Source organism: Podarcis vaucheri (assembly GCF_965113315.1).
Source record: "Podarcis vaucheri genome assembly, chromosome: 5".
Lineage (NCBI taxonomy): Eukaryota > Metazoa > Chordata > Lepidosauria > Squamata > Lacertidae > Podarcis > Podarcis vaucheri.
In genome coordinates this window covers 97975290-97999975 of record NC_138763.1, presented here as the reverse complement: position 1 = coordinate 97999975, position 24686 = coordinate 97975290, and the positions used below count along the sequence as shown (strand labels likewise).

Sequence of the window (24686 nt, the reverse complement as noted above, 5' to 3'; positions counted from 1 at the left end):
TTGAAAGCAAACCAGTGAAAGTAGATAAATAGGTACCGCTGTGGCGGGAAGGTAAACTGCGTTTCCGTGCACTGTTCTGGTTTTGGTGTTCCGTTGCACCAGAAGGGGCTTAGTCATGCTGGCCACATGACCCGGAAAGCTGTCTGTGGACAAATGCCGGCTCCCTCGGCCTGAAAGCGAGATGAGCACCGCAACCTCAGTCGCCTTTGACTGGACTTAACCGTCCTGGGGTCCTTTACCTTTACCTTTTTACCTCTATCTGGTGTGATGGGATCCAGCAGGAGTGATTTCAGGCAGCAAGTGAAATGGTGCAATAAAACTATTCCATACCCACCAACATTTTTCTGACGAAAATAGGGATGTCCTAAGGAAAAGTGAGGGACGCAGGTGGCGCTGTGGGTTAAACCACAGAGTCTAGGACTTGATCAGAAGGTTGACAGTTCGAATCCCCGTGACGGGGTGAGCTCCCGTTGCTCGGTCCCTGCTCCTGCCAACCTAGCAGTTCAAAAGCACGTCAAAGTGCAAGTAGATAAATAGGTACCGCTCTGGCGGGAAGGTAAATGGCGTTTCCATGCGCTGCTCTGGTTTGCCAGAAGCAGCTCAGTCATGCTGGCCACATGACCCGGAAGCTGTACGTTGGCTCCCTCGGCCAATAAAGTGAGATGAGCGCCGCAACCCCAGAGTTGGCCACGACTGGACCTAACGGTCAGGGGTCCCTTTACCTAAAGAAAAGTGAGACATATTGCAGGATCTAACCAGAAACCAGAACAGTTTCTGAAAATCTGGGACTCTCCTTGGAAAATAGGGACACTAGAAGGGTCTGCGTATTTTTGCTGTGAAGCCTGGGGTTTATATAGCCTCTAACAAATGCTTCAAAGCAAATTCCAAATATGATTGGACAAAAGAAGGCATCATTTCCAATGTCTTGTATGGTTCTGTGGTTCATGGCAGGGATGGAGCAGGTCTCCACCCTGAGAGTATTCCCTTTTATTTCTTCCTTCCCTGGTTAGCACAACTGGATTTGGATTCAAACACTGGCTGCATCTCCTATTGTCATGGCAGCTAATTGGATGGCATCAAAAAGGTCAGGTTGTAGGCATATGACTTGCAACACCATCTCTGTCCGAGACCAGGGAGGGTGGGAGGCTGCTGCCTGGAAGACACCCATGGAGAAGGGAGGAGGCTGAGGGAATATTCCCCAAGGGAGGGCGTTCGAAAAGGGGCAATGGGCTGCCAGCTCTGCAGGAAGAGGTGACATAACTAGGCTCCTGAGCCCCACAGGGGACTTGCAGAAAGTATGTACTAGGTCAAGGGAGCCGTGGACTCAACAAGGATGAAAACCTCTGCATTAAGTATTGGTAATGTAGCTCACAAAATGCATTGTGTTGTCTTACACACACACACACACACACACACACACACACACACCGATTCAGCTAAGCAGTCTTCCCCAACGATTTGTTGGACTTTCTGTCTTACTAGAGTATCCCCTCTTCTTATTTTTCAAAGCCGCAAATAGCATTCCATTAATTTTTCTAAGGTAACAATTCCACAGATGGAGGAAAACATGCAAAAAGACCGCAGATTATGCATTTGGCATTGCATATATTGTGGATTTAAGCCTCAGTGGATTGTGTTGACTTGATTTGTTTCATGTAGTTAAGCCGAACCAGGATGTTTTCGGTGTGTGGGTTGCATGACAAAGACAGGCTGTCCCAAATACAGCCACTGCAGGATGTGCGATTTAACAACTTTTGGACTAAGATCTGTGGTGAGAAATGCACGCGTAATCCACAGTACATGTTGTTGACTTGGTCTGTAATTATTCCTGGAATATAACTGCTATAGAATAAACAGCCCACCTTCGTATTTCCACTCACACACTCATGTACTTCCTAGATCCCATGATTATAATGATGCTAAAAAGGAACAGTGGTGACTTTTGTTTTCTGTTAAAAATGCTCACCCTTCAAAATCTTTCTGAGCATCCAGAAACATTTCTTCATCTTGGAAATTATACAAACCAATTTCTTAGCTTTGTTAATAATCCAGGATGTGTGCTTGGCATGAAGTCTCTTTGCTCTCCCCTATATGAGCAGAGAAACAAACAAGGAAGCCCATTATCTCCAAACCAGAAAACTATTGTGAATGGCTTCCAAAGGAGCGGAAATATGAAGGGATCATTTAAAGTTGGCTTTTGAATCCTGGCTTTGGAATGCTGTTAACTGGTTTGAAAGTAAGAGGAGGCTTCCTGGTTTTCCTTGAGGAAGGAAATGAGGCATGATGTGAGAGCCACAGGGCCTGTGGGTTGATGCACAAACCTCATGCGTATCTGGGCTTTTTAAGCCAGGATTTGATCGTCCTAATGCAGACATCCCAAGTGTAAAACTGCCCTGCTTATCCTTAGAATACTTATGTAAATTTATGTTCAGTAACCTTAATTTTATTCTATGAAAATGTCCCTTTTTGACTGTTTCTTCATCAGTTCCTTCCCGTTTTAAAGAACAGTATTCCTGACTGATGAGAACCTGTTGTCCAATTAGTTGTTACTGCATCGGTGACTGAAGACAGTAGATACTAGCTTATGCATTAATAGGGAGAATAGCACTTCTTCTTCATCTTCTTCATCATCTTCTTTGGCAAACCCTCACCACGATCAACTCCTGCCCAGAAACCTATGTCCCCACTGTGGAAGGACGTCTGGATCCAGAATTGGCCTCCACAGTCACTTATGGACTCAATGTTAAGACCGTGTTCATGGAAGACAATCTTACTAGGCTACAAGTGATTGCCAAGGAAGATTAGGGTCAATGGCACAAACTCTTTATGTAGAAAATTACAACATCAATCCCTCGTTTCTCCATTTAAAAAGTATGAAGGCGCAGAAGATGTCAAAGACCTCGGTCAGACATGCTGAAGAGCTGTTGCTGCTGCTTAAGCAGACAACACAGGGTCAACTGGGTGAGCAGTTTGACCTGCTGTAACCCTGCTGCTGCCGGGTTTCGGCAGGTGGTGTTTCCTTCGCAAGGAAGGACGCGGGTGGCGCTGTGGGTTAAACCACACAGCCTAGGACTTGCTGATCAGAAGGTCAGCGGTTCGAATCCCCGCGATGGGGTGAGCTCTCGTTGTGCGGTCCCTGCTCCTGCCAACCTAGCAGTTCGAAAGCACGTCAAAGTGCAAGTAGGTACTGCTCAGGTGGGAAGGTAAATGGCTTTTCCGTGCGCTGCTCTGGTTCGCCAGAAGCGGCTTAGTCATGCTGGCCACATGACCCGGAAGCTGTACGCCGGCTCCCTTGGCCAATAAAGCGAGATGAGCACCGCAACCCCAGAGTCGGCCACAACTGGACCTAATGGTCAGGGGTCCCTTTACCTTTACCTTTAAGGCAGGTAAGGTTCCTACACTGCCTACAACAGGAGTTAGAAACCCTTTTAGGCTCTTTGAGAGAATGCCAAGGGCACGGCTGCCATGGGTCCCTTCTGCTGCTCCCTTAAGACCTGAGACATTAAGTGAATCTCTACACACTTCACTTTTCCAAGGGATCTGTGCAAATTCTAGAAGAATTGGATCTGTGCTTTGAAAAGCATATAGAGCTGCAAAGGAAAGTGGAAGACAGTATCATTCTTCCAATGTCTCCTTCAGCTCCATGTAAGACTTCCCATAGTCTTAGAAGCGCAAAGGTTACGTGGTTGTCAAGGAAAGACCACCCCAGGGCAGCACTGATCCTCGCTAGCACATCAGATTCAGCTGAATTGTGTTGCTTTTCCTCTGTCTCACCCATGTATTTTACATCAAAAGGAATAACTTGTTTCCCCGCCTCTTCTTTTGACAAGAATTTAAATACTAATAAATATAATTTTATTCCCAACACGTAATTTAGGCTGTGATCCTGCCTCTTACGTGGTTTGTAAGCACCATTGGGATTCACTGTTGAGAAAACATGCATAGGATTATACTGTTAGTCACCTTATTCTTTTAGAGATTATATACGGAGGCAGGATTCTCCTGTGTGGATTGTGAAAAGATCAATTGCGAGAGGGCAATATATTCTGCTTCATCCTGGATATTATATATATATATATATATATATATATATATATATATATATATATATATATGCAATTTGTGCTTTTATGAGAGACCTCCGTTGAACCCAGCGAGTCCTCAGAAATAAATGCCTGAGAAGTAATGGACTCGAGTCAAGGGAGTTCTTGTGTTTTTATGCCAGTGTAAATAAATCCAAATTTGTATGGATGTTTTGCGTCGTACCAATTGTTTACATCCGCCCCACTGTGCCAGTTTACGCTCCCAGATAAGCACATACACCTGTGTACAAGTCTGTTGCGTTCCAACACCCATGGTTCAGTTCCAAAAAGGACACCTGTGTAAATGACAGCACCTCTCTTTGCCCTCAAAGGTGAGAACATGGGGTACAAACCCAGACTGCAATCTTACGTAAGCCTACTGGGAAGGTTTTCCAACTTTTCCCCTTCAGGGAGCGGTTCTTCAACAGAGGCAGAAATTCCACAGGTCCAGCCTTCGCTATGGCATGGAGAAGCAATGTAACAACTGAATTTCTGCCCAGCGCACAGCTTTTAAAAGCACTGAATTACAGCAAGAAAAAAAAGGTAGCCAGAGGATACACAAAAAACAGAGAGATTGGTGGCTGAGTCTAACTTCTCCATGCTATGAAGATCAAGCTTACAGACTTTAGATAAGATTAAGGAGATGGGACGCAGGTGGCACTGTGGGTTAAACCACAGAGCCTAGGACTTGCCGATCAGAAAGTCGGCGGTTCGAATCCCCACGACGGTGTGAGCTCCCGTTTCTCGGTCCCTGCTCCTGCCAACCTAGCAGTTTGAAATCACGTCAGTGCAAGCAGATAAATAGGTACCGCTCCGGCGGGAAGGTAAACGGTGTTTCCGTAAGCTGCTCTGGTTCGCCAGAAGCAGCTTAGTCATGCTGGCCACATGACCCAGAAGCTGTACGCCGGCTCCCTCGGCCAATAAAGCGAGATGAGCACCACAACCCCAGAGTCAGCCACGACTGGACCTAATGGTCAGGGGTCCCTTTACCTTTACCTTTAAGGAGATTTCAGGATAGTAGGAGAAGGTCAGCCTCTACTGTACGTTGTTACAACTAAACAACAGGTGAAATCTTAAATGTTTCTGTATATCAGTAAGAAGCAAAGTTCTAATTCATAAAGGACTGGAATTTGTCTGCAAGTACAACTCCTAACCAGTCCCCCAAGATTCCTCCTGGCACAGAAGCCAAGTATTTTCTCCCCCATCCAAACAGGGATCTTTCATGGCAGGGGTCAGCAAACTTTTTCAGCAGGGGGCCGGTCCACTATCCCTCAGACCTTGTGGTGGGACGGACTATATTTTGAAAAAAATAAAAATGAACGAATTCCTATGCCCCACAAACAACCCAGAGATGCATTTTACATAAAAGGACACATTCTACTCATGTAAAAATACGCTGATTCCCAGACCATCTGCGGGTCGGATTTAGAAGGCGATTGGGCCGGATCCGGCCCCCGGGCCTTCGTTTGCCTACCCATGTTTCACGACATGCATTTTGGGAAATGTTCCTAGGGTCAGTGCTGCCTGTCCTAACTTTGCTAAGCTGTGTTTGCTTAAGTTACAAGGCCAAAGTAAATTTGTTTAAAGACTCCACTGCCATATGGTGACTTTGAAGGTCTTACTCGCTATCAAACTTTCCCCCTTTTAAAATCAGAGTGTGTGTTGTCTGGGATTGTTAACACTTTCCCACCAATTCTGTGAGAAAGTGATTTCTTGCTTTAGCGATTTGAAAACTTTACTACATGCAAAGCTTTACAGAATAAAACCAGCTTTTTCCGTTAAGGTGGACTCATCCATCCGCAGGTTGGAATCAGACCTGGTCCAACTCCTGGCATCACCAGTCTGTGGCCGGGCAACCCTAAACTGAGCTTTCTTTCTGCCAATACTACCAGGAATTCTGGTGTACACTCCCTGCCTTTCCAGAAGCGAGCTACATGGTAGGGCTCTTCCTGGATCCAATCTCTGCTTTTAATGTTTTATTTTTAGTGAGAGAGCATGTGGCTCATTTGGAGAGTGCAATATCCTCACCCCTTTAGCTCCTGTTACAACCTTGATTACTGGTGCGGGTGGCGCTGTGGTCTAAGCCACTGAGCCTCTTGGGCTTGCCGATCAGAAGGTCGGCGGTTTGAATCCCCATGACGGCGTGAGTTGCCGTTGCTCTGTCCCAGCTCCTGCCAACCAAGCAGTTCGAAAGCACACCAGTGCAAGTAGATAAATAGGTACCGCTGCGGCAGGAAGGTAAACGGTGTTTCCGTGCACTCTGTCACGGTGTCCCATTGCGCCAGAAGCAGTTTAGTCCTGCTGGCCACATGACCCGGAAAGCTGTCTTTGGACAAATGCCGGCTCCCTCGGCCTGAAAGTGAGATGAGCGCCGCAACCCCATAGTCACCTTTGACTGGATTTAACCGCCCAGGGGTCCTTTACCGTTTTACCTTTCCTGGTGTTCTGCAGCCCTGTAGAATCAGGATCTATCACTGGTGTGTGTTTGGTGTGTTAAACTTCACTGGTTTGCAGTGCAAAACTCTTCAGCCATCAGATAGCCAGGAAATGTATCAGAACTTTACGTCAAACACGCCAATTCTGCCTGGAAAAGCATGTTTGGGGGGAAATGACCTTCTTCCATGGTCTGCCATGTTTTCTGTTACAATATTAACAATTTACAACATTCCATTTTTCTATTTCATGGGTGGGTATAATGGGAAGCAATGGCAGAACTCATACAATTTGCAGCACATCAGTAAGAGTTTCTGATTCACAATGGTTTAACAAAAACAACATGAGAATCTGAAAATCTGAATTAGGTTGCTGAAATGAAAGAAAGCCAGGTAGAGCAGACCAGGAGGGGTTTTGTGGGGGAAGGGATTGTGAGCTCTGCTGTTTTCAGTTAATAATTATATTAAATTTCATCAAACTGGTAAATTAAAACTGGTCAAGTTCACCATCTAAAAATTTAAGAATATACAGACACAGCCAGAAAAATGAAAATGACATCTCAGAAAGTAAAGTAAATAAATCCCACTCAAGAAAAGAAGAAAGTAATATTTCTAGCTAAACATCATGTAAATAAATTTCCCATAATATGGAAATAAAAGGTGCAACAGTTCTTCAAACAATCATTAACCAAAGAAAATCTATATCACTGAAAAAGATGTAGAGGGAACTAGATGGGAGAAAGTAACACTTTTGAAGTGAAAAATGCCAGAAAATGAGAGAAAATGAGAGGACCATAAGGCATGATTTCTTACCTTCTCTGCTGTTGAAGATTTCCAGAGCCTGTTACTTTCTCTAAACTTATGTGTTTCTCATGTACAAAACTGAGCATTGCTGCTGTGCATGTTTGCTTACCTGAGGATCGTTTGCTTTCCAAACATTCAGGTGTAAATGTTTAGTAATAGTGACATGTGATAGGCAGCTTCCTGTAGCTTTGCTAGAGCCCATGCAGCTGAAACCTATCTAGTTATTACAGTTACAAAATTCAGCAAACAAACAGGAGTCTGAGGGAATGTTCCCAGTCGCCTCAACCCCAAAACATCTAAAAGTGCTTTTATTTGTTTAAATTCCCATCCTGCCCTTTCCTCCCAATGGAGACCACGGCAGAAAGCGACACAGTAATAAAACAATACAATTAAAAACCAAACCAAAACACATTTAAAAACAATTGAGGGTGTCTAGGAACTTTTGAAAACAACCACACACAGAGAAAGCTATAATTTCAAGGTTACAGGTGCCAACTAGGCAGCACTCAGCTTAGGTCATCAAATTGCACCCCTATTTTCCCTGTGCTATTCTTAAAATAAATTTAAAAAGCAAATCTGAATGGAACAGAAGTGTGGTCTCCACAAGTCTGGATCTAATTGGCACCGTTCTTGTGTCTTTTCAAGAAGTGTAGTTTTGATGTGTGCAGTAGCATATCGGGCATGCACCTTTAACTTTCCACACCTTCACTATTCTCTTTCCACCTCACTATTGACGTTTAGCTTTTTTAATGGCCTCCTTGAGCGCTGTCCTTCAACTGTGATACTGTCTCTTACTTGCCTTGTTAGAGAACGGAGAGGTGTGTGAGTGGAAAGCAGCCAAGTGTACCAAGGTAAAAACAGCATCGTTTGCCACACTCCTTTTTGCTTCTTGCCCTGCCTGCTTTTGCCTCTAACCTTAGTCACCTGCAGGCAGTTCCTAGACATTTGCCTGTGCAGGGATGCAATCCTCAGCTGAACAGAAGATTCCTTATTCCTGCAAGAGAGGACCAAAGAATGGGCAAGAGGGTTTTCTCTTCATCCATCTAAAGTCCTCTTCAGGTGAGGGCCAACAGATGATCAGAAGTGGGATGGCAGGCCTAGTGCGCATGGGGACATTTCAGGCAGGGCTGATGAGAGCATCTCGCCACACTTTTGTCCTCTTGTGTCCAGAACAGCTGAAGAGGACAAGTTGCAGGCGAAGCAAGGTCTTAGGGTGTTGAAAACTCCAATGTACACGTTCCAATTGCTCATCCGGATTCTTCGCCTCATTTCCATCTCATCAGAGTCTAGACACCCACAGGGGTAGGAGTGGGAAATCTTGTTGGCACCAAGGGCCCTACTTGGTAGTGGATGGTGAGTGAGAAGTTGCACATGCTTAGATACACACACATCTCAAAGATAGGAAAGCAGTAGGATCTCAGCAATCACACTGTGTAATACCCCCTTCTCAGCTGCCCAACTGATTGGCTCTGGGAATTGCTGAGAAGCATGATTATCTGGTGCCTGCTTCTGCTCCAGAGGAAGGGGGAGACTGAGGGGACCACAGTGAATCCACCAGCAGTGGGGAGGTGGGATGGGTAGCTCACTCATCTCTGATTTAGAGGATATAGAGAGGCCAATACCCATATGTCTAGCCCCTTTGAGGACATCAGCTTCCTAGCTCATAAATGGTTCAAATGATGGTTTGCTGGAAGTGCCTTGGGCCATAAAGGTAAAGGGACCCCTGACCATTAGGTCCAGTCGTGGCTGATTCTGGGGTTGCGGTGCTCATCTCGCTTTACTGGCCGAGGGAGCTGGCATACAACTTCCAGGTCATGTGGCCAGCATGACTAAGCCGCTTCTGGCGAACCAGAACAGCTCACGGAAATGCCATTTACCTTCCCGCTGGAGCGGTACCTATTTATCTACTTGCACTTTGACGTGCTTTCAAACTGCTAGGTTGGCAGGAGCTAGGACTGAGCAACGGGAGCTCACCCCGTCATGGGGATTTGAACCGCCAACCTTCTGATCGGCAAGTCCTAGGCTCTGTGGTTTAACCCACAGTGCCACCTGCGTCCTGCCTTGGGCCATAGTGGGGAGTCAAAAAGGGTCCAACAAGATATTCAGATTTTGTGTCTGACACCACATATTTACAGAATCAGCTGCACAGAAAGGTGGGGAGAAATGAAAATATCCTTCCCTTACAAAGGAATGGGTTGATCCCACCAGTGGGAAGCGTTGTGATGTCAGAGGCTTTTTCCAGATAACATTTGAACATGTCATTAGTGCCCAAAAGCTTACTTTGGAAGCGGCGTAACCTCCCCTAAGAAACCTACATGCATTCCTTTTTTTGCCCCCGCCTGGATTTGTTGAGGTCTCAGGACACTCCCAAAATATTGCTATTACAAAACAAAAGGGATCCCATGTCACTCCGCTGCCCTTTATAAAGCTGCTGCAAAAATTGTAGGGAGCCTATCTGAGGATTCACTCTAAAGGAGAGGGAGACACAGGCGAAGGGAGGAACAGATTAACGGATCGAGTTTCAGGTTTCAGCCACTCAGAAAGAAGAGCCATGTGCCCGGTCACTCGCTGCAGCTTCCTGAGGTTCATCCTGCTGGCTGCCTGTGGCTGCAAGGCAGCTACTGCTTTTCCCAACGCCTCGCCGCTACTCAACCAGAACTGGGGAAACACAGACAGACTCCTGCACTTGTACACGTCCACAGCAAGAAACAGCTTCCACCTGCAAATCAACTCCAATGGCCATGTGGATGGAAGTCTTCACCAAACCGTTTACAGTAAGTACCACTGAAAGGTTGAGGGGAGGGGGAGATGTTTCTCTCGGTTTCTCATTTTTCCAGTAATAAATCCAGTTCACCACATCACAACGTTGCTTGCTTTTTTTTAAAAAAAAGTCCTCGTGAAAATTTGTCAGCATTTCTCCCCATCAACATATTTTCCCAAGCAATTATGCCAAACATGATTCATTTCTGTATGTTGTTTTCATTTCATCTATGCATTCTTACGGAAACTAAGCCCCTAACCTTTTGTGAACTGCTTTGGGGTTTTGTTCTTTGTTTCTTTTACAATCAAAAGGCGTATAAACTTTACGAAATAAATCGATGGCAACATAAGCATTTCCGTGCACGTTATTTGCTTGGAGAACTGTGTGGCAAAGTTTGGAGAAGTGCGGATTGTGAAGGGCAGATTTCTTTGAGTTTGCATATAGTTTGGTAAGGTGTGAACTGCGGAGGTTTGCAATAAAAATGTGACCTAAAACGACATTCCCTCCATCCTGCCCCTCCAGAGGAAGAATGCTGGGAATTAACAAGGGAAAATGGGCTGCCTTCATTTGCTGTTAGTGGCTTCCTAGAAGTATTATTATAACAGCTGCATTACCCAGTCCACTATTAATCCCATTTTAGGTGGAGAAACATGAAGCCCAGAGCTGCTCTCTAGTCCTAATGTTTAATATGGAGATTTAATATTTCAAAATCTGTAAAAGTGGCAGACTTATTAGAAAGAGAGCGTGCCCATGGTTTGTTTCCATTAAGAAAAACCAGAAACTGAGCTCTAATTAAAAGCACGATTCAGTCAAAAAATAAACGTCAGCTGCATCGTGCCTTAAATTTCAAATATATACAGAAATGGATTTATTCATTCCTTTCACTGCAGATAAACTGAAGCACAGCTTTGCATAGAGGACAGGGAGCGTTTCCTGGACACGTCTGCATTTTCCAAATTTTAGGGGGAATTAGAACCTATATTTTGTAAGTGGAAATATTCATTCCACAAGCGGGGACCCACTATAGAAAAGGGCTGTTCTCGTGTTGTCTCTGGACCAGGAGCCTTGGAGGAAATTGGTTTTCTAGATCCATTTCAATCAGGGTTTAGGCCTGGTTTGTCAGGAGGAGGCACACAAAGAAAGTCCCCAAGGGATGAGTGCAGGGTCATATCACGAGAGGTTTGGGTATTATGGTCCTGAGCTATTTATGGCTTTATAGCTCAAAACCAGCACTTTGAATTGGGCCCGGAAACTATCGGTCGCCAGTGCAATCGGGCCAGGATTGGTGTAATAAGCTCAAACAATCGGTCCGGAAAGATATCATGGTCGATGGTATCAAAAGCCGCTGAGAGGCTGAGGAGAATTAACAAGGAGACGTTTCCCATGTCTCTCCAGACAGAGGTTCTCATACAGGTGACCAAAGCAGTTTCTGTGCCAAAGCCAGACCTAAACCCCAATTGATATCGATCTAAAAGACCAGTTTCCTGCAAGACATCTGGATCGGGTCCACAACCACCTGCTCAGAAACCTTGCCCAAGAAGGGGATATTGGCAACTGGCCAGTAGTTACTTAGATTTTCCAAATCTAGGGAGGGCTTCTTGAAGAATGGTTTTACCATTTCAAGCAGGCAGGGGCAGCCAAATCTTGCAAGGAAGCATGCATACAAACAAACAAACATACACAGATTGCAGCAGAGGTATTGTTTAGGGGTCTTTGTTGGGGGTGGGAGTTGTTAATTATTATATCTTTCTTTTGGATCTTATGATTTATGTGAAAAATTTTCAATTTGGTTGTGTACTCAATATTTTGTTCATGACTACTTCTGTTACATTTATAGTTACATAATTTTGCATGTGTTGTATGCCGTCTTGAGCATGGTTTGAACTTTGGAAAGGAGGCATACAAATAAATGATTGATTCTTTGCTTTTCCACGGGGTCTAGCAAAAAGGGAGGTGTGGTGTGATGCCTCAAGATCAATGAATTGCTTGCCAGAGCAGGTGAAAAGTTTTTAATCAGCCAATCACTTTTTGCCTTAGCACTCCTTCGCTCGATATGTACGTTCATACTTAACTTTGGATAAGTGAATAATAATAATAATAATAACAACAACAACAATAATAATAATTTATTATTTATACCCCGCCCATCTGGCTGAGTTTCCCCAGCCACTCTGGGCGGCTCCCAATCAAGTGCTAAAAACAGTACAGCGTTAAATATTAAAAACTTCCCTAAACAGGGCTGCCCTCAGATGTCTTTTAAAGAGAAGATAGCTGCTTATTTCCTTCACATCTGAAGGGAGTGTGTTCCACAGGGTGGGTGCCACTACCGAGAAGGCCCTCTGCCTGGTTCCCTGTAACCTCACTTCTCGCAGGGAGGGAACCGCCAGAAGGCCCTTGGCGCTGGATCTCAATGTCCGGGCTAAACGATGGGGGTGGAGACGCTCCTTCAGGTATACAGGACCGAGGCCATTTAGGGCTTTAAAGGTCAGCACCAACACTTTGAATTGTGCTCGGAAATGTACTGGGAGCCAATGCAGATCTCTCAGGACCAGTGTTATGTGGTCTTGGCGGCCACTCCCAGTCACCAGTCTAGCTGCCACATTCTGGATTAATTGCAGTTTCCAGGTCCCCTTCAAAGGTAGCCTCACGTAGAGCGCGTTGCAGTAGTCCAAGCGGGAGATAACTAGAGCATGCGCCACTCTGGTGAGACAGTCCATGGGCAGGTAGGGTCTCAGCCTGCGTACCAGGTGGAGTTGGTAGGCAGCCGCCCTGGACACAGAATTGACCTGCGCCTCCATGGACAGCTGTGAGTCCAAAATGACTCCCAGGCTGCGCACCTGGTCCTTCAGGGGCACAGTTACCCCATTCAAGACCGACATCCATCCTCCAACTGCACTTATATGCTATATGCACTTATATGCTATATGGGAGGCTTAAAATCCATAGAATTGTAGAGTTGGGAGGGACCATCAGGGTCATCTAGTACAACCCCCTGCAATGCAAGAATCTTCTTGCGCAACGTGGGGCTCAAACCCACAACCCTGAGATTACAAATCTCCTGCTCTACCGACTGAGCTATCTGCAGAGCATCAGTCAGGACCAGACATTGCAATGCTTGCCCTGCACCTGCAACACGTATAGCTTCCCAGTCATCAAAATACAACAGTTACAACCAAGCTGGTACACCGGTGGCTACATGAATCTATCCACCCAATTTATTCAAGCTATCCAAGTGTGTAACCAGGAACAGCTCATCCAGGGGCGTCTTACCCATAGAGGCTAGTGGCGCGGGGTGCCAGGGAAGAGGCGGAGGCTGGATGCGGTGCCTCCTGGCATCAGCTCGCCATGCCGCGCCGATGCAGCGCCATGTCTGGAGCCTCCATCTGCCGTGGCCACCGCTGCACAAAGTGGCTAGCTGAGCCGGGAGGTGCCGCGTCCAGTCCTCGCCGGTTTCCCGCTGGTGGAGCCACCCTCCAGCCGCTGCCCGCCTCCTCCAGCCCCATCCTCCCTAAAAAAAGGTGGACAACTCTGGGAAACGTGTGTGTGTGGGTGGGTGGGTGGGTGTGCACGCGCGCCGGAGGGAGCTTTGCACCACAGTGCCGGATATGCTTAAGACGGCCTTGAGCTTACCTAAGCTCCCACAAGAGTGGCTGCTCTCCTCAGCACTCCCTTCTCACCAGGCAGCTAACACACTGCCTTAGACTTTGTCGTCAGTGGAGACCCATCGTCTCCAGAAGAGCAGGAGGTGGTGCTGGGGCCCTCATTGCTCCCTGCAGGGAATGACACCAAAGGAAGTTGGCTGGATCATACCCATTTCAAAAAAAAATTACTGTATTTTTCGCTCTATAGGACACACTTTTTCCCCTTCAAAAATGAAGGGGAAATGTGTGTGCGTCCTATGGAGCGAAGACACCATAGCCCCGCAACCCTCTCCCGGCTGGAGAGGTGACGCGCGGCTATGACAGGAGCCTCTCCGCTGCGCCTTTCCGCTGCTCCCTGACCTGCTCTTTGGGGCTGGTGGTGGGCTTCCCCTGCCCCAAAGAGCAGGTCGAAAGGAACCTAAAGCCTGGAGAGCAAGAGGGGTCGGTGCACACCGACCCCTCTCGCTCTCCAGGCTTCCAAGGTAGTTCTCCCCCTCTCTGTGCAGCGCCTCCTGCCGCTTCACTGAAGGGGCACTGGGCAGAGAGGGGGAGAATTTTTTTTTCTTGTTCTCCCCCCTCTAAAACAAAGTGCGTCCTATTGTCCGGTGCGTCCTGTGGTGCGAAAAATATGGTATATTGGAGGCTTATAAAAGGAGAAAGCTTGCAAAACATGTAGCCAATGCAGACAACACTGCCTGTTTATTCCAACACAAAGAGTATTTAAGGGCATAACTAGACAAGGCAACAGAGATCTGTGACTGGAGGGGGGCGATGTTGGGGCATTTCTCATACTGCAGGGGACCTGCATGAAATGAGTGGATGTTCAATCAGCTATCTGATCTGAACCTTCCATGTTCTTCCTTATTTATTTACTTTAGTCAAAATATTTCTAGAACACACTTTCTTATAAATATTGCAAGAAGACACACAACCCAAGAATGCAATACGGTGGTACTTTGCGTGTTGAACGGCTTGGCTCCCGAACAAATCGGCTCCTGAACGTTGCAAACTTGGAAGTGTTCCAGTTTTCAAACGTTTTTTGGAAGCTGAACGTCCAACGCGCCTTCTGCTTGAGTGCAGGAAGCTCCTGCAGCCAACTGGAAGTCGCGCCTTGGCTTTCAGACAGACTCCCAGAACAGATTAAGTTCGACAACCAAGGTACCACTGTACTAAAAGCAACATAAACGCCAAACAGACCCTTAAAAGCAGGCTGAGTGTTTTATTTATTTCTTCTCAGGTGGAAGAAGCCGCCCTTTGTGGGCCATTTTTTTCATTCATTCATTCATTCATTCATTCATACATTCAATTTGTATACCGCTTTTCATCTGAAGAACACAGGGCAGTTCATAACATATACCATCAACCCTATTATGGGGAATGTTTTGTTGAGATGTCATTGGTGTGAATTGCTAAGGCTTTTTTTTGACAGTTAGGTGAGACCCTCCTCTCCGATCTTAGCACTTAAGAGACCTAGACTGACAATAGGTTTGGTTTGCTCAAAATGTCCTTATGGGCCAAATTCAGAGGCCTGCCAGGACTAATTAGGGTGGAGGTACAGAAGCTCCACTGGGACGCGGGTGGCACTGTGGGTTAAACCACAGAGCCTAGGACTTGCTGATCAGAAGGTTGGCAGTTGAATCCCTGCGATGGGGTGACCTCCAGTGGTTTGGTCCCTGCTCCTGCCAACCTAGCAGTTCGAAAGCACGTCAATGTGCAAATAGATAAATAGGTACTGCTCCAGCGGGAAGTTAAACGGCGTTTTCGTGCGCTGCTCTGGTTCGCCAGAAGCGGCTTAGTCATGCAGGCCACATGACCCGGAAGCTGTATGCCGGCTCCCTCGGCCAATAAAGCGAGGTGAGCGCCGCAACCCCAGAGTCGGTCACAACTGGACCTAATGGGCAGGGGTCCCTTTACCCTTTACCTTTACAGAAGCTCCACATTGCTGTCCTATAGCCTTGGGGGCTGTTCTGTTCTTCAGACAGTCTAGAGCTGGTTGCTGGTTAGGGGGTACATACTGAGTGCTCCGACTCCATAACCAAGTTGACTGGTTGGCATCCAACTGTCTCAGGAGACAATGAAGGAGTGTGCCTTTGGGAATGAGGTCAAACTGTTGGCGGGTTACGGTGCCTGCTGTGGCTGTAGAGATGGGATGTAGGCGAGACATGTTTTGTTGCAGCCGGTGCAGAGGAAGGTGCCTGGCAGATGCACCATGGCGCTTATTCTCTCTGCGCTCTTCCCAGTGGTCATTTCTCTGCTGGTCACTGCTGTGGATGCACTGCCCGTCGCCAGGCACTGTGGCCATCTGCAAGGGATTCCCACATGGCAGGGTTAATGCTGCCAGCCTTAATCTCACATTTGCAGTCAATTGGCCAGCTCCTCACACGGCACATTTCAGCATGTACAGAAGTATAGCATTACATATAAATATTAGAATACATATTGTAAACCAAATTCGAAATGAAGTGATAGCATAACAGAATACACTATCTTTTCTTAGAACTTTCGTGTTCCGATTAAAATTGTGGGCAAGCTTTTTTGCCATACCTCAACTAAAAAATGGAAGGGTTAGCTAGATAACTCTTAATACTTTGGGACTGGGTCTTGCCCTATGGCCACCAGATGGTCATCTTTGGTTTACGGCATTAAATTATCTCCTAATGTTTAACCATTTAAATTTCAGGTGCCCTGATGATCAAATCTGAAGGTGCAGGCTATGTGGTGATAAATGGCGTAAAAACTGGGCGCTTCCTCTGTATGGATATTAATGGCAATATCTTTGGATCGGTGAGTTCTCATATGAATTTTTCTGGCATCTTTCAAGTGGTGCCACGTGCCACAACAGCCAAAGTGTGATTCTTTAACTTGGAAATGCAATAAGCCAGTTCGGCTGCACTTCTAAGGAAACCATTGTCTTTTACCCTTTCACTTATGCCTGGGATATCGTTTTCCTTCAGGCCCCTGCAGTTCTTATGAGACACAATGATTTATGAAGGATGTCCCACATTTCTTTCTACCTGCACAACACCACCGGCATGCCACACCTGTGCTACAGACAACACAGAGGGCTGCACAATTTGCCCTCTTCAGTTTGATATTGTGAAACCCAGGGCTTTACATAACTGTGAGGCTGTTAACCTAAGAATAGGTAAAGGTAACGGGACCCCTGACCATTAGGTCCAGTCGTGACCGACTCTGGGGCTGCGGCACTCATCTCGCTTTATTGGCCGAGGAAGCCGGCGTACAGCTTCTGGATCATGTGGCCAGCATGACTAATGCTGGCGAACTAGAGCAGCGCACGGAAACGCCGTGAAACGCACGGAAACGCCGTTTACCTTCCTGCTGGAGTGGTACCCATTTATCTACTTGCACTTTGAGGTGCTTTCGAACTGCTAGGTTGGCAGGAGCAGGGACCAAGCAACAGGAGCTCACCCCGTCGTGGGGATTCGAACCGCTGACCTTCTGATCGGCAAGCCCTAGGCTCTGTGGTTTAACCCACAGGACCACCCGAGTCTCTTTTTAACTAAGAATACAGGTGGCCAAACCTGGAAGATGTGAACTCTCCTTCCACCCACAAATATGCACACAATCTTGGCAATCACTCAAACAACTGCCAGTCTGCATGTTCCTCAACAAGTATTTCAGATCAAAGTATGCTGCTTTATATCAGGGATGGAGAAGCTTTGGGGCAGGCATCTTTGTCTCTTCCCCTGCAGACCAACAGCTTAGTCATGACCCGGAAGCTGTACGCCGGCTCCCTTGGCCAACAAAGCAAGATGAGCACCGCAACCCCAGAGTCGGTCACGACTGGACCGAAGGGTCAGGGGTCCCTTTACCTTTACCTAAGACAACCCATCTGCCCATCACCTTAGGACATAATGACATCAGATAATTGTCCAGTGGGTGGTCTAGTCCACTGGTCGATGTTTTATTAAAACTGCTGCTAAAAAGGAGCTTTTCCTTTCCATTTTAGCAGTGGTTTAAATGCAAACCACTCTGTGCTCCTGGAACAAAGCCCACTCCCACTACACCAGCAAGAAGATGCCAGGGCAGCTGGGCACTGTTTGGAAGGAATAGTTCTATGGGCCAAAGTGGTACCCCTGCCAAGCCACATTTGGCTCATGAGATGGAGGTTCTCACCCCTGCTTTATATCTTTATTCACTGCAAAAAAAGTTCAGGTGTCCATTTATTAAATGGTAGCTTATCACGGGACATATAACCATTTGATAAAGCTTAGTTATCACACTTTTAAAAAAGGATTTCATCACTTTTCTGCTTCTGTGGATTTCTGATCCCCTCCCCCCAGCATTATTTGTTTTGAATGTGGTATTTTTCTGCGCAGAATCTGGATCTATTTTTTATTTTGTGTTATTTTTGGTAAAGGTAGAAGGGTTATCACTTGGAGAAAGAAAATAAGTAAAAACAAAGAACCATTGACAATGCAATGGGAAAGACTAATAACTCATGAGCTCAAATGTTTTAGATGTGAATGGTTTGGAAGGTACCAAACATCTCACAAGCTGTAATCTGTCAAACCGTAACACTGTTATCTATAAAATACTGCCAATGCTAATTCCATTGCACATGCAATTAAAAATACTAAAATATAAAAAGTTGAAATCAAATATCGTAAAGACATTTAGACATACCAAATATGTGGTAAGAACCAGGACACCATCTGTAGCAGAGAATTTTGATGAGCATTTTCCACTCGAATTTTAATGCTGTTCTGATTGTGGTTCTTGTTTCTTCCTTCAGCACTTCTTCAGTTATGAAGACTGCACTTTCAGACATTGGACCCTGGAAAATGGCTATGATGTCTACCAGTCTCCCAAGTACAACTATCTCGTCAGCCTAGGAAAAGCTAAGCAACCTTTATTCCCCGGTATGAATCCACCACCGTACTCCCAATTCTTGGCCAGAAGGAACGAAATTCCTTTAGTCCAATTCAACACACCAAAACCTAGCAGACATACGAGAAATGCGAGTGCCGATCCCTGTGGCAGTATCCTATCAGCCGGAAACCTCTCTGACAACCCAAAGGCGCAATCATCCACATATCATGATGTAGATGATTCACATGCCGAAAATGGAGACCCCAACGGTGCAACGTTCAGCAGGTGGTTTTCAAGCCCTAGGACTGATATCAAAACCTGAACCAATCTGTAACAGTAACCTGTTTTCTGTCCTGACGAGGACATAATCTGAACAATTATTTTAAAGTATTTGAAAAAATGCTTTAGGACTCTGATACAGTTCACAGTATCAGTTTAGAATAAGGGTTTAAGAAATAATTTTTATATATTTTTAAAATTCTGGAATGTTTAGGCATTTTTGTCTATATAAAAAAAAGAAAACTCAGCAACTTTTGGGGTGCCCTGGTTTTTACATTTTGAAATATGGCAACTTGAGGCTAAACAGTACTGAATCAGAATAACCCATGGTCTGACAATATAAGGCAGCTTCATGTTGAGAACTTGTCTTGGAAGCAGCCATAACTCACAGAAGGGATAATTTTGTAATGTCCAGTATCCCCAAGAGTTTTTGCCTGACAGGTAGATAGATATAGCATGGGGTAAGATGGACCAATGGTCTGATCCTGTGTAAAATACATCACTGTTTTCCTCCCTTCTCTCCTTCGCTGCAACTTTTACTACCAATTGTCCACTGTGTTTAACCATCACTTATTAAGAGCAGAATAGGTAAAGGTAAAGGGACCCCTGACCATTAGGTCCAGTTGCGGCCGACTCTGGGGTTGCGGTGCTCATCTCGCTTTATTGGCCGAGGGAGCCGGCGTACAGCTTCCGGGTCATGTGGCCAGCATGACTAAGCCGCTTCTGGTGAACCAGAGCAGCGCACGGAAACACCATTTACCTTCCTGCTGGAGCGGTACCTATTTATCTACTTAACGTGCTTTTGAACTGCTAGGTTGGCAGGAGCAGGGACCGAGCAACAGGAGCTCACCCTGTCACGGGGATTCGAACTGCCGACCTTCAGATCGGCAAGTCCTAGGCTCTGTGGTTTAACCCACAGCGCCACCCGCGTCCCTTGATTAAGCGCAGAATTCAGTATAACAAATATGAATATGCTTCTCTCCTGCGCAAATCATTGCCATAATGTAAGGGATTATTTGAATATTCTCACATGAAATGAAGCAGTGTAAGCGTGACAGATTGGCTACTAAACCATTATAGTCTGAAACAGAGCAAAACTTGGAACAACTTCAGCTACAGCTGAATTGGAACCAGGAAACGTAGCAAATAGACTGCCTGGTTCTGTTTGCAAGGACCAAATTTTTCTTGACTGAAGCTGTGGGTGAATATATAAGCCATATAAGCCATGGATGAGGAAAATAGAAATAAACATCTGTCTGGGGTTTTAATAATACTTGGCATGTGTATGGGAGGGTGGAGGGGCAAAGATACTAAGCAAATACATTTGTTTCAGCCCTAATGTTTTCGTAGCCTTTCAAGCTCTGAATTTTTGGTGTAGCGTGAAGAGATGGCAAGTTATTCATACTACCACAATGGAACATATTTCCTTCAACTTACATAATCCTGCTGAGCTCTAAGAAACAAGCCAAACTACATGATCAGCAGAATTATATGCCAGAGCTCTTAGTGGAGACAGTATCACTTCAGACTGCCAGTTAAAAATTACATGTTTGAATGCTTTTAAAATCTGTTAACATATCCCTTGCTCTTTGACTTATAGCCAACTGTCATACTCAAAGCAGAAACACTGAAATCTGTAGACTTTAGTTAAGTCCACACATTTCTGTGGGCAGACTCCTGAGTATGACTTAAATGGATGCCACCCTTTATGTAAGTGAAACAAACCTAGATCCTCCACATTTGATGTACACATTTTGTTCATCTCTGCAAAAGCCGGTCCAGGAGCTCCCATGGGGTGCTTCAAGACTTCAAGCTGGTATACTTCCTTTCTTCAAATCTCTTGAAAGTCCAAGTAGGAAAATAAACCTACAACGCGCTGGAGAGATTTCACACTTTTCCTTAGCACACTATAATAACCTATAGTGCTTTTCAGAACGGCTTTTTGTTTGCACTGAACTATGAACTCTTCAAGATAGAATCATAGAATCATAGAATTGGAAGAGACCACAAGGGCCATCGAGTCCAACCCAAGATACTAGACCTTATTAATAACGAGACAATTTTGCTGACCTGTTCTTAGGATAAGGGTGCCAGACAATCATGGTCATATTTACTCAGAAGTAGGTCCCACCGTAGTCACTGGAATTTACTCCCACAGAAGTATGCGCGATTGTGGCCCCAATGCTCAGTTCTAAGGAAACATTGATATTATACTGTCAATTAACCAAGCCGCAGGACTGGCTCCCTGCCTAGAACTATTAAGATGGTATACAGAAGAGGTTTCAATGTATGCTTTCCCTGTTATGAATGATTATTTCCCACACTATTAAAACTACAGGACTCTTACATCACTGGAAAATGTAAAATGGCTTTCTCCATTGTTGGATATTCCTAATCTCAAACAACAAGGGAATTGTTGAAAAAAGAGCCCCTGGATGTTTCCTAGCTAATAGGGAAAATGTGGTTTAATGCATTTTATGTTGTTCTATTTATTTATTTATTTATTTGAATTCTTTACCGCATTTAAGAGTATTTATTAATATTTATAATGATTATGTATACCCACCATTTCCAATTTGTAATGAAAATACAAATAAACTTTCTGAGAAATAAATCATGCCTTGTTTTCTTCCTCCTGTGTTTTAAAAATGCCCCTTTCCAAGCCTATCCAATGTAATGATTCCTAAGCTGTGAGCCAGGACATCCAACTGGACCACGAGAATTAAGTAACTGAAAGGTCCTGGGGTCACGGTCACACCACACGTTTAAAGCATTGAAAGTACATCATGGGTACGTAAAGTGGTATCTTAGTGGTGCACTGGCTCCCGGTGGAGTACAACTCTGTCTTGCAGGCCCTGCAGAAAGATGTCAAGTCCCGCAGGGCCCATGTCTCTTGTGCCAGAGCGTTCCACCAGATCGGAGCCACAGCCGAAAAAGCTCTGGCTCTGGTTGAGACCAGCCTAACCTCTCTGTGGCCCGGGACCTCCAAGATGTTTTTGTTTGAAGACCGTAGGTTCCTCTGTGGGGCATACCAGGAGAGGCGGTCCCGTAGGTACGAGGGTCCTAGGCCGTATAGGGCGTTAAAGGTTAAAACCAGCACCTTAAACCTGATCCTGTACTCCACCGGGAGCCAGTTCAGCTGGTGTAGCTCTGGGTGAATGTGATCCCGCAGCGAGGACCCCGTAAGGAGTCTCGCCGCGGCATTCTGCACCCGCTGGAGTTTCTGGGTCAGTCTCAAGAGCAGCCCCACGTAGAGCGAGTTACAATAATCCAGTCTGGAGGTGACCGTCGCGTGGATCACAGTGGCTAGGTCAGGACGAGAGAGGTAAGGAGCCAACTGCTTAGCTTGGCGGAGATGAAAAAATGCCGCCTTTGTCATAGCTGCAATCTGCGCCTCCATGGAAAGGGAGGTGTCGAAGATTACACCCAAACTCTTAACGGACGGTGCTGGCACTAATTGCACCCCCGCAAGAGACGGGAGGTTAGTACTAGAGATGAGAAGGCCAGGGGGGGAACCCAGAAAAATTGGGAAAACCCAAGCTTTTCCCCAGTTTTTCCCAAAGCCTTTTTTTTCTGGGGAAAAAAAGTTTGATATAGTTGGAATATTTTACACCCTTTTTTTCAAATTTTCCGGGGGGAAATGGCTTTGGGGGGAAAACGGGGACGGGACGGGTCCCCCCCCATTCCCCCCCCAGGCCTTCCCATCTCTAGTTAGTATTGATCCTACAACAGCAGCCTATAACTAGTCCTAATGATTTTCCATCCTATATACATAAAAAATGTAATGCTGTCATCAGGCAGCCCCCATTGGAGGATTTGTGGCACTGCATCACAATCCCGGATTTGCACGAAGTCAGGGTGACATAAGGGAGTAAAAGAGAACGCAACCTGTGAGCATGGCATGGGAATGAGAAGGGAGAGACAGTGATGTGGGGGGGGGGATAGCGGTTTTAAATAACAGCAGAGGTTTGAATAAGTGGGAACCGAGAAAACTGGGAGGGAAAAAGTGATAATCTTAAACAGTGGCAGAGGTCTGAGTAGAGTGAGCAAGGGGTGATGGCAGTTTAAAGCAAGGTTTGAGGACCCTGAGAAGAGAGCTGGGTTCTGTTGTATTAACTTTCTGTGTTGTGCCCATCTCAGCTATTTCTCCTTTTTAAAACTGGTTGATCTCTTTACTCAAACGTCTGTTGCTGGGTGAACAGTGAAAAATGAGAAACACTGAAGGGGGGGAGCAGACCAATGAGGAATTTATCAGCAAATGGCAGAAAACCATGGCTAAAAAAGCCACCTCTATTGGTCTGTCACCCCCCCCCAACTGTATTACCTGGGTTATGAAGGCACCCAAAAGATGTTAAAGCAAAGATTATGGGATAATACACACAGTGACTTGCGATCTCAATCACACGCAGTCTGTAGTCCGCTGGCAGTAGGGCATGTCTTTAAGTTAACATCTTACATTAAAAACCTGACAGTACCAAACTATTGAAGGCTTTTCACCAACGTCTTTCCTTCTGCAGTGTTGGATGGCAGGTTGAGAAGAGTTCCCTACCAGGACAGACTTTGCTCGTGTGCTCAAGACATCGATTCTATAAAACATATTTTGTTGCACTGTGCAAAATACGAGCAAGCCAGGGCTGAACTGATACTACCCTTGCTGGTACCTTTCCCGGGAAAATCAGAGGCTCACTATGTCAGGTTCCTATTGGAAGACCGGACAAATGCTAGAACATTAGCAGTGGCAAAGTTTTTATCGGTGGTTGTAAGAACCAATGATCCCTATATTCTGAACAAAATGCTTGTTTAACCTGGAGGTAGGCTGTATGAATTGTGTATTGCTTTGTAACAATTTTTTGGGTCTCTGGACCGTAATAAAGATTGTTGTTGTTGTTTAAACTTCTCCCTCCTCCATGGCTCAGCGGCATCATGTGAGAGAGATAAAGAATGCACAGCTCTCAAATATTCCATAATACCTTCCCACAACCATGGATTTCACTCTTGGTACCGTGTGTCGCCTACAACAGGAAGTTCCAGATTCAATGTAGAACAGATACTTTATTAACAAGCAAACATCCAAACATGTACAATATTCATCAGTTGAACTTAACATTCTCTGCTTGAGCTGACAGCCTTAAGAGTCTATTCAACTTAAAGATACAGTAACACACATCAGCTTGGAGTGCATGCGCCAAGGGGACTGCAGAACAGAGGAGAGGGGGAGGCACAGAACTGGAGGTGGTCTGTGTGCAAGGGAGAGCAAGGAGGAGGGAGGGGAAAGGGAGTGCAGGTGCCAATGGTGTGTGAAAAGGAGGCTGCACACTAGAGGAGTGGATGTGTGTAAAAGAGTTGAGAAATGCAAGGAAAAAGGCAGTGCAAAGGGGGTTACAAAAAAGGGGAAAGTGGGGCTGAAGGGAGGGATGTAGGCTTCATATTTGGGTGGAAGGTGAAAAAGGCGCTTAGCATTGTTTGTGTGCAGGGGGGCTGCACAAAAGGGGCAGGGAAGGTGCAAAGTAGGATTGTAGAAGAGAAGAATTGGCTTCAGAAGGCGAATGGCTGGGTGAATAATGAGCTTCCTAGTTGCATGGGGTGGGAAGGGTAATCTCTAGGGAGTTGATATGGGGGGGTGGCAGGGGGTGGTTGACGAGCAATGTGTGTGTGCATGTAAAGTTCCTTAGACTTGATTACTATTTCTGTGGGTCTCATCCATGGAGATATTGAAATTATGGTATTTCCATGTGAGTGGGAGCACTGAAATTTGGTACACATGTAGTCCAAAAGCGGAACACTTTTCGGACCTCTCCCGAAAAGCGGACCTGCTGTGTAAACCAGGATGTGCAGCCCTCACGGCAATAGGAAA

At 45.7% G+C, this 24686-nt stretch overlaps 2 protein-coding genes across 4 annotated transcripts in view; one reads left to right on the top strand and one right to left on the bottom strand.

Annotated features, from left to right (window-relative positions):
• Positions 1-8291: 8291 nt before the first annotated feature.
• The window catches only part of TIGAR (TP53 induced glycolysis regulatory phosphatase), a 28635-nt gene continuing 12240 nt past the window's right edge, over positions 8292-24686 (bottom strand). Inside the window, exon 7 of one of the 2 annotated variants that reach the window (XM_082223316.1) lies at positions 8292-8312. In XM_082223316.1, the coding sequence (XP_082079442.1) occupies positions 8307-8312 (6 nt within the window). In that variant the 3' untranslated portion in view covers positions 8292-8306. Of the gene's footprint in view, positions 8313-13775; positions 13850-24686 lie in introns of those variants that run through there. The other variant, XM_082223315.1, reaches the window with a different exon arrangement.
• The window catches only part of FGF23 (fibroblast growth factor 23), a 32918-nt gene continuing 17652 nt past the window's right edge, over positions 9421-24686 (top strand). Inside the window, exons 1-3 of one of the 2 annotated variants that reach the window (XR_014219951.1) lie at positions 9421-10092; positions 16401-16504; positions 18477-19273. Coding sequence is in view for 1 of the 2 variants with exons in the window: in XM_082223325.1 (XP_082079451.1) it covers positions 9870-10092; positions 16401-16504; positions 18477-18875 (726 nt within the window). In the remaining variant the exon portion in view is untranslated. Of the gene's footprint in view, positions 10093-16400; positions 16505-18476; positions 19420-24686 lie in introns of those variants that run through there. The other variant, XM_082223325.1, reaches the window with a different exon arrangement.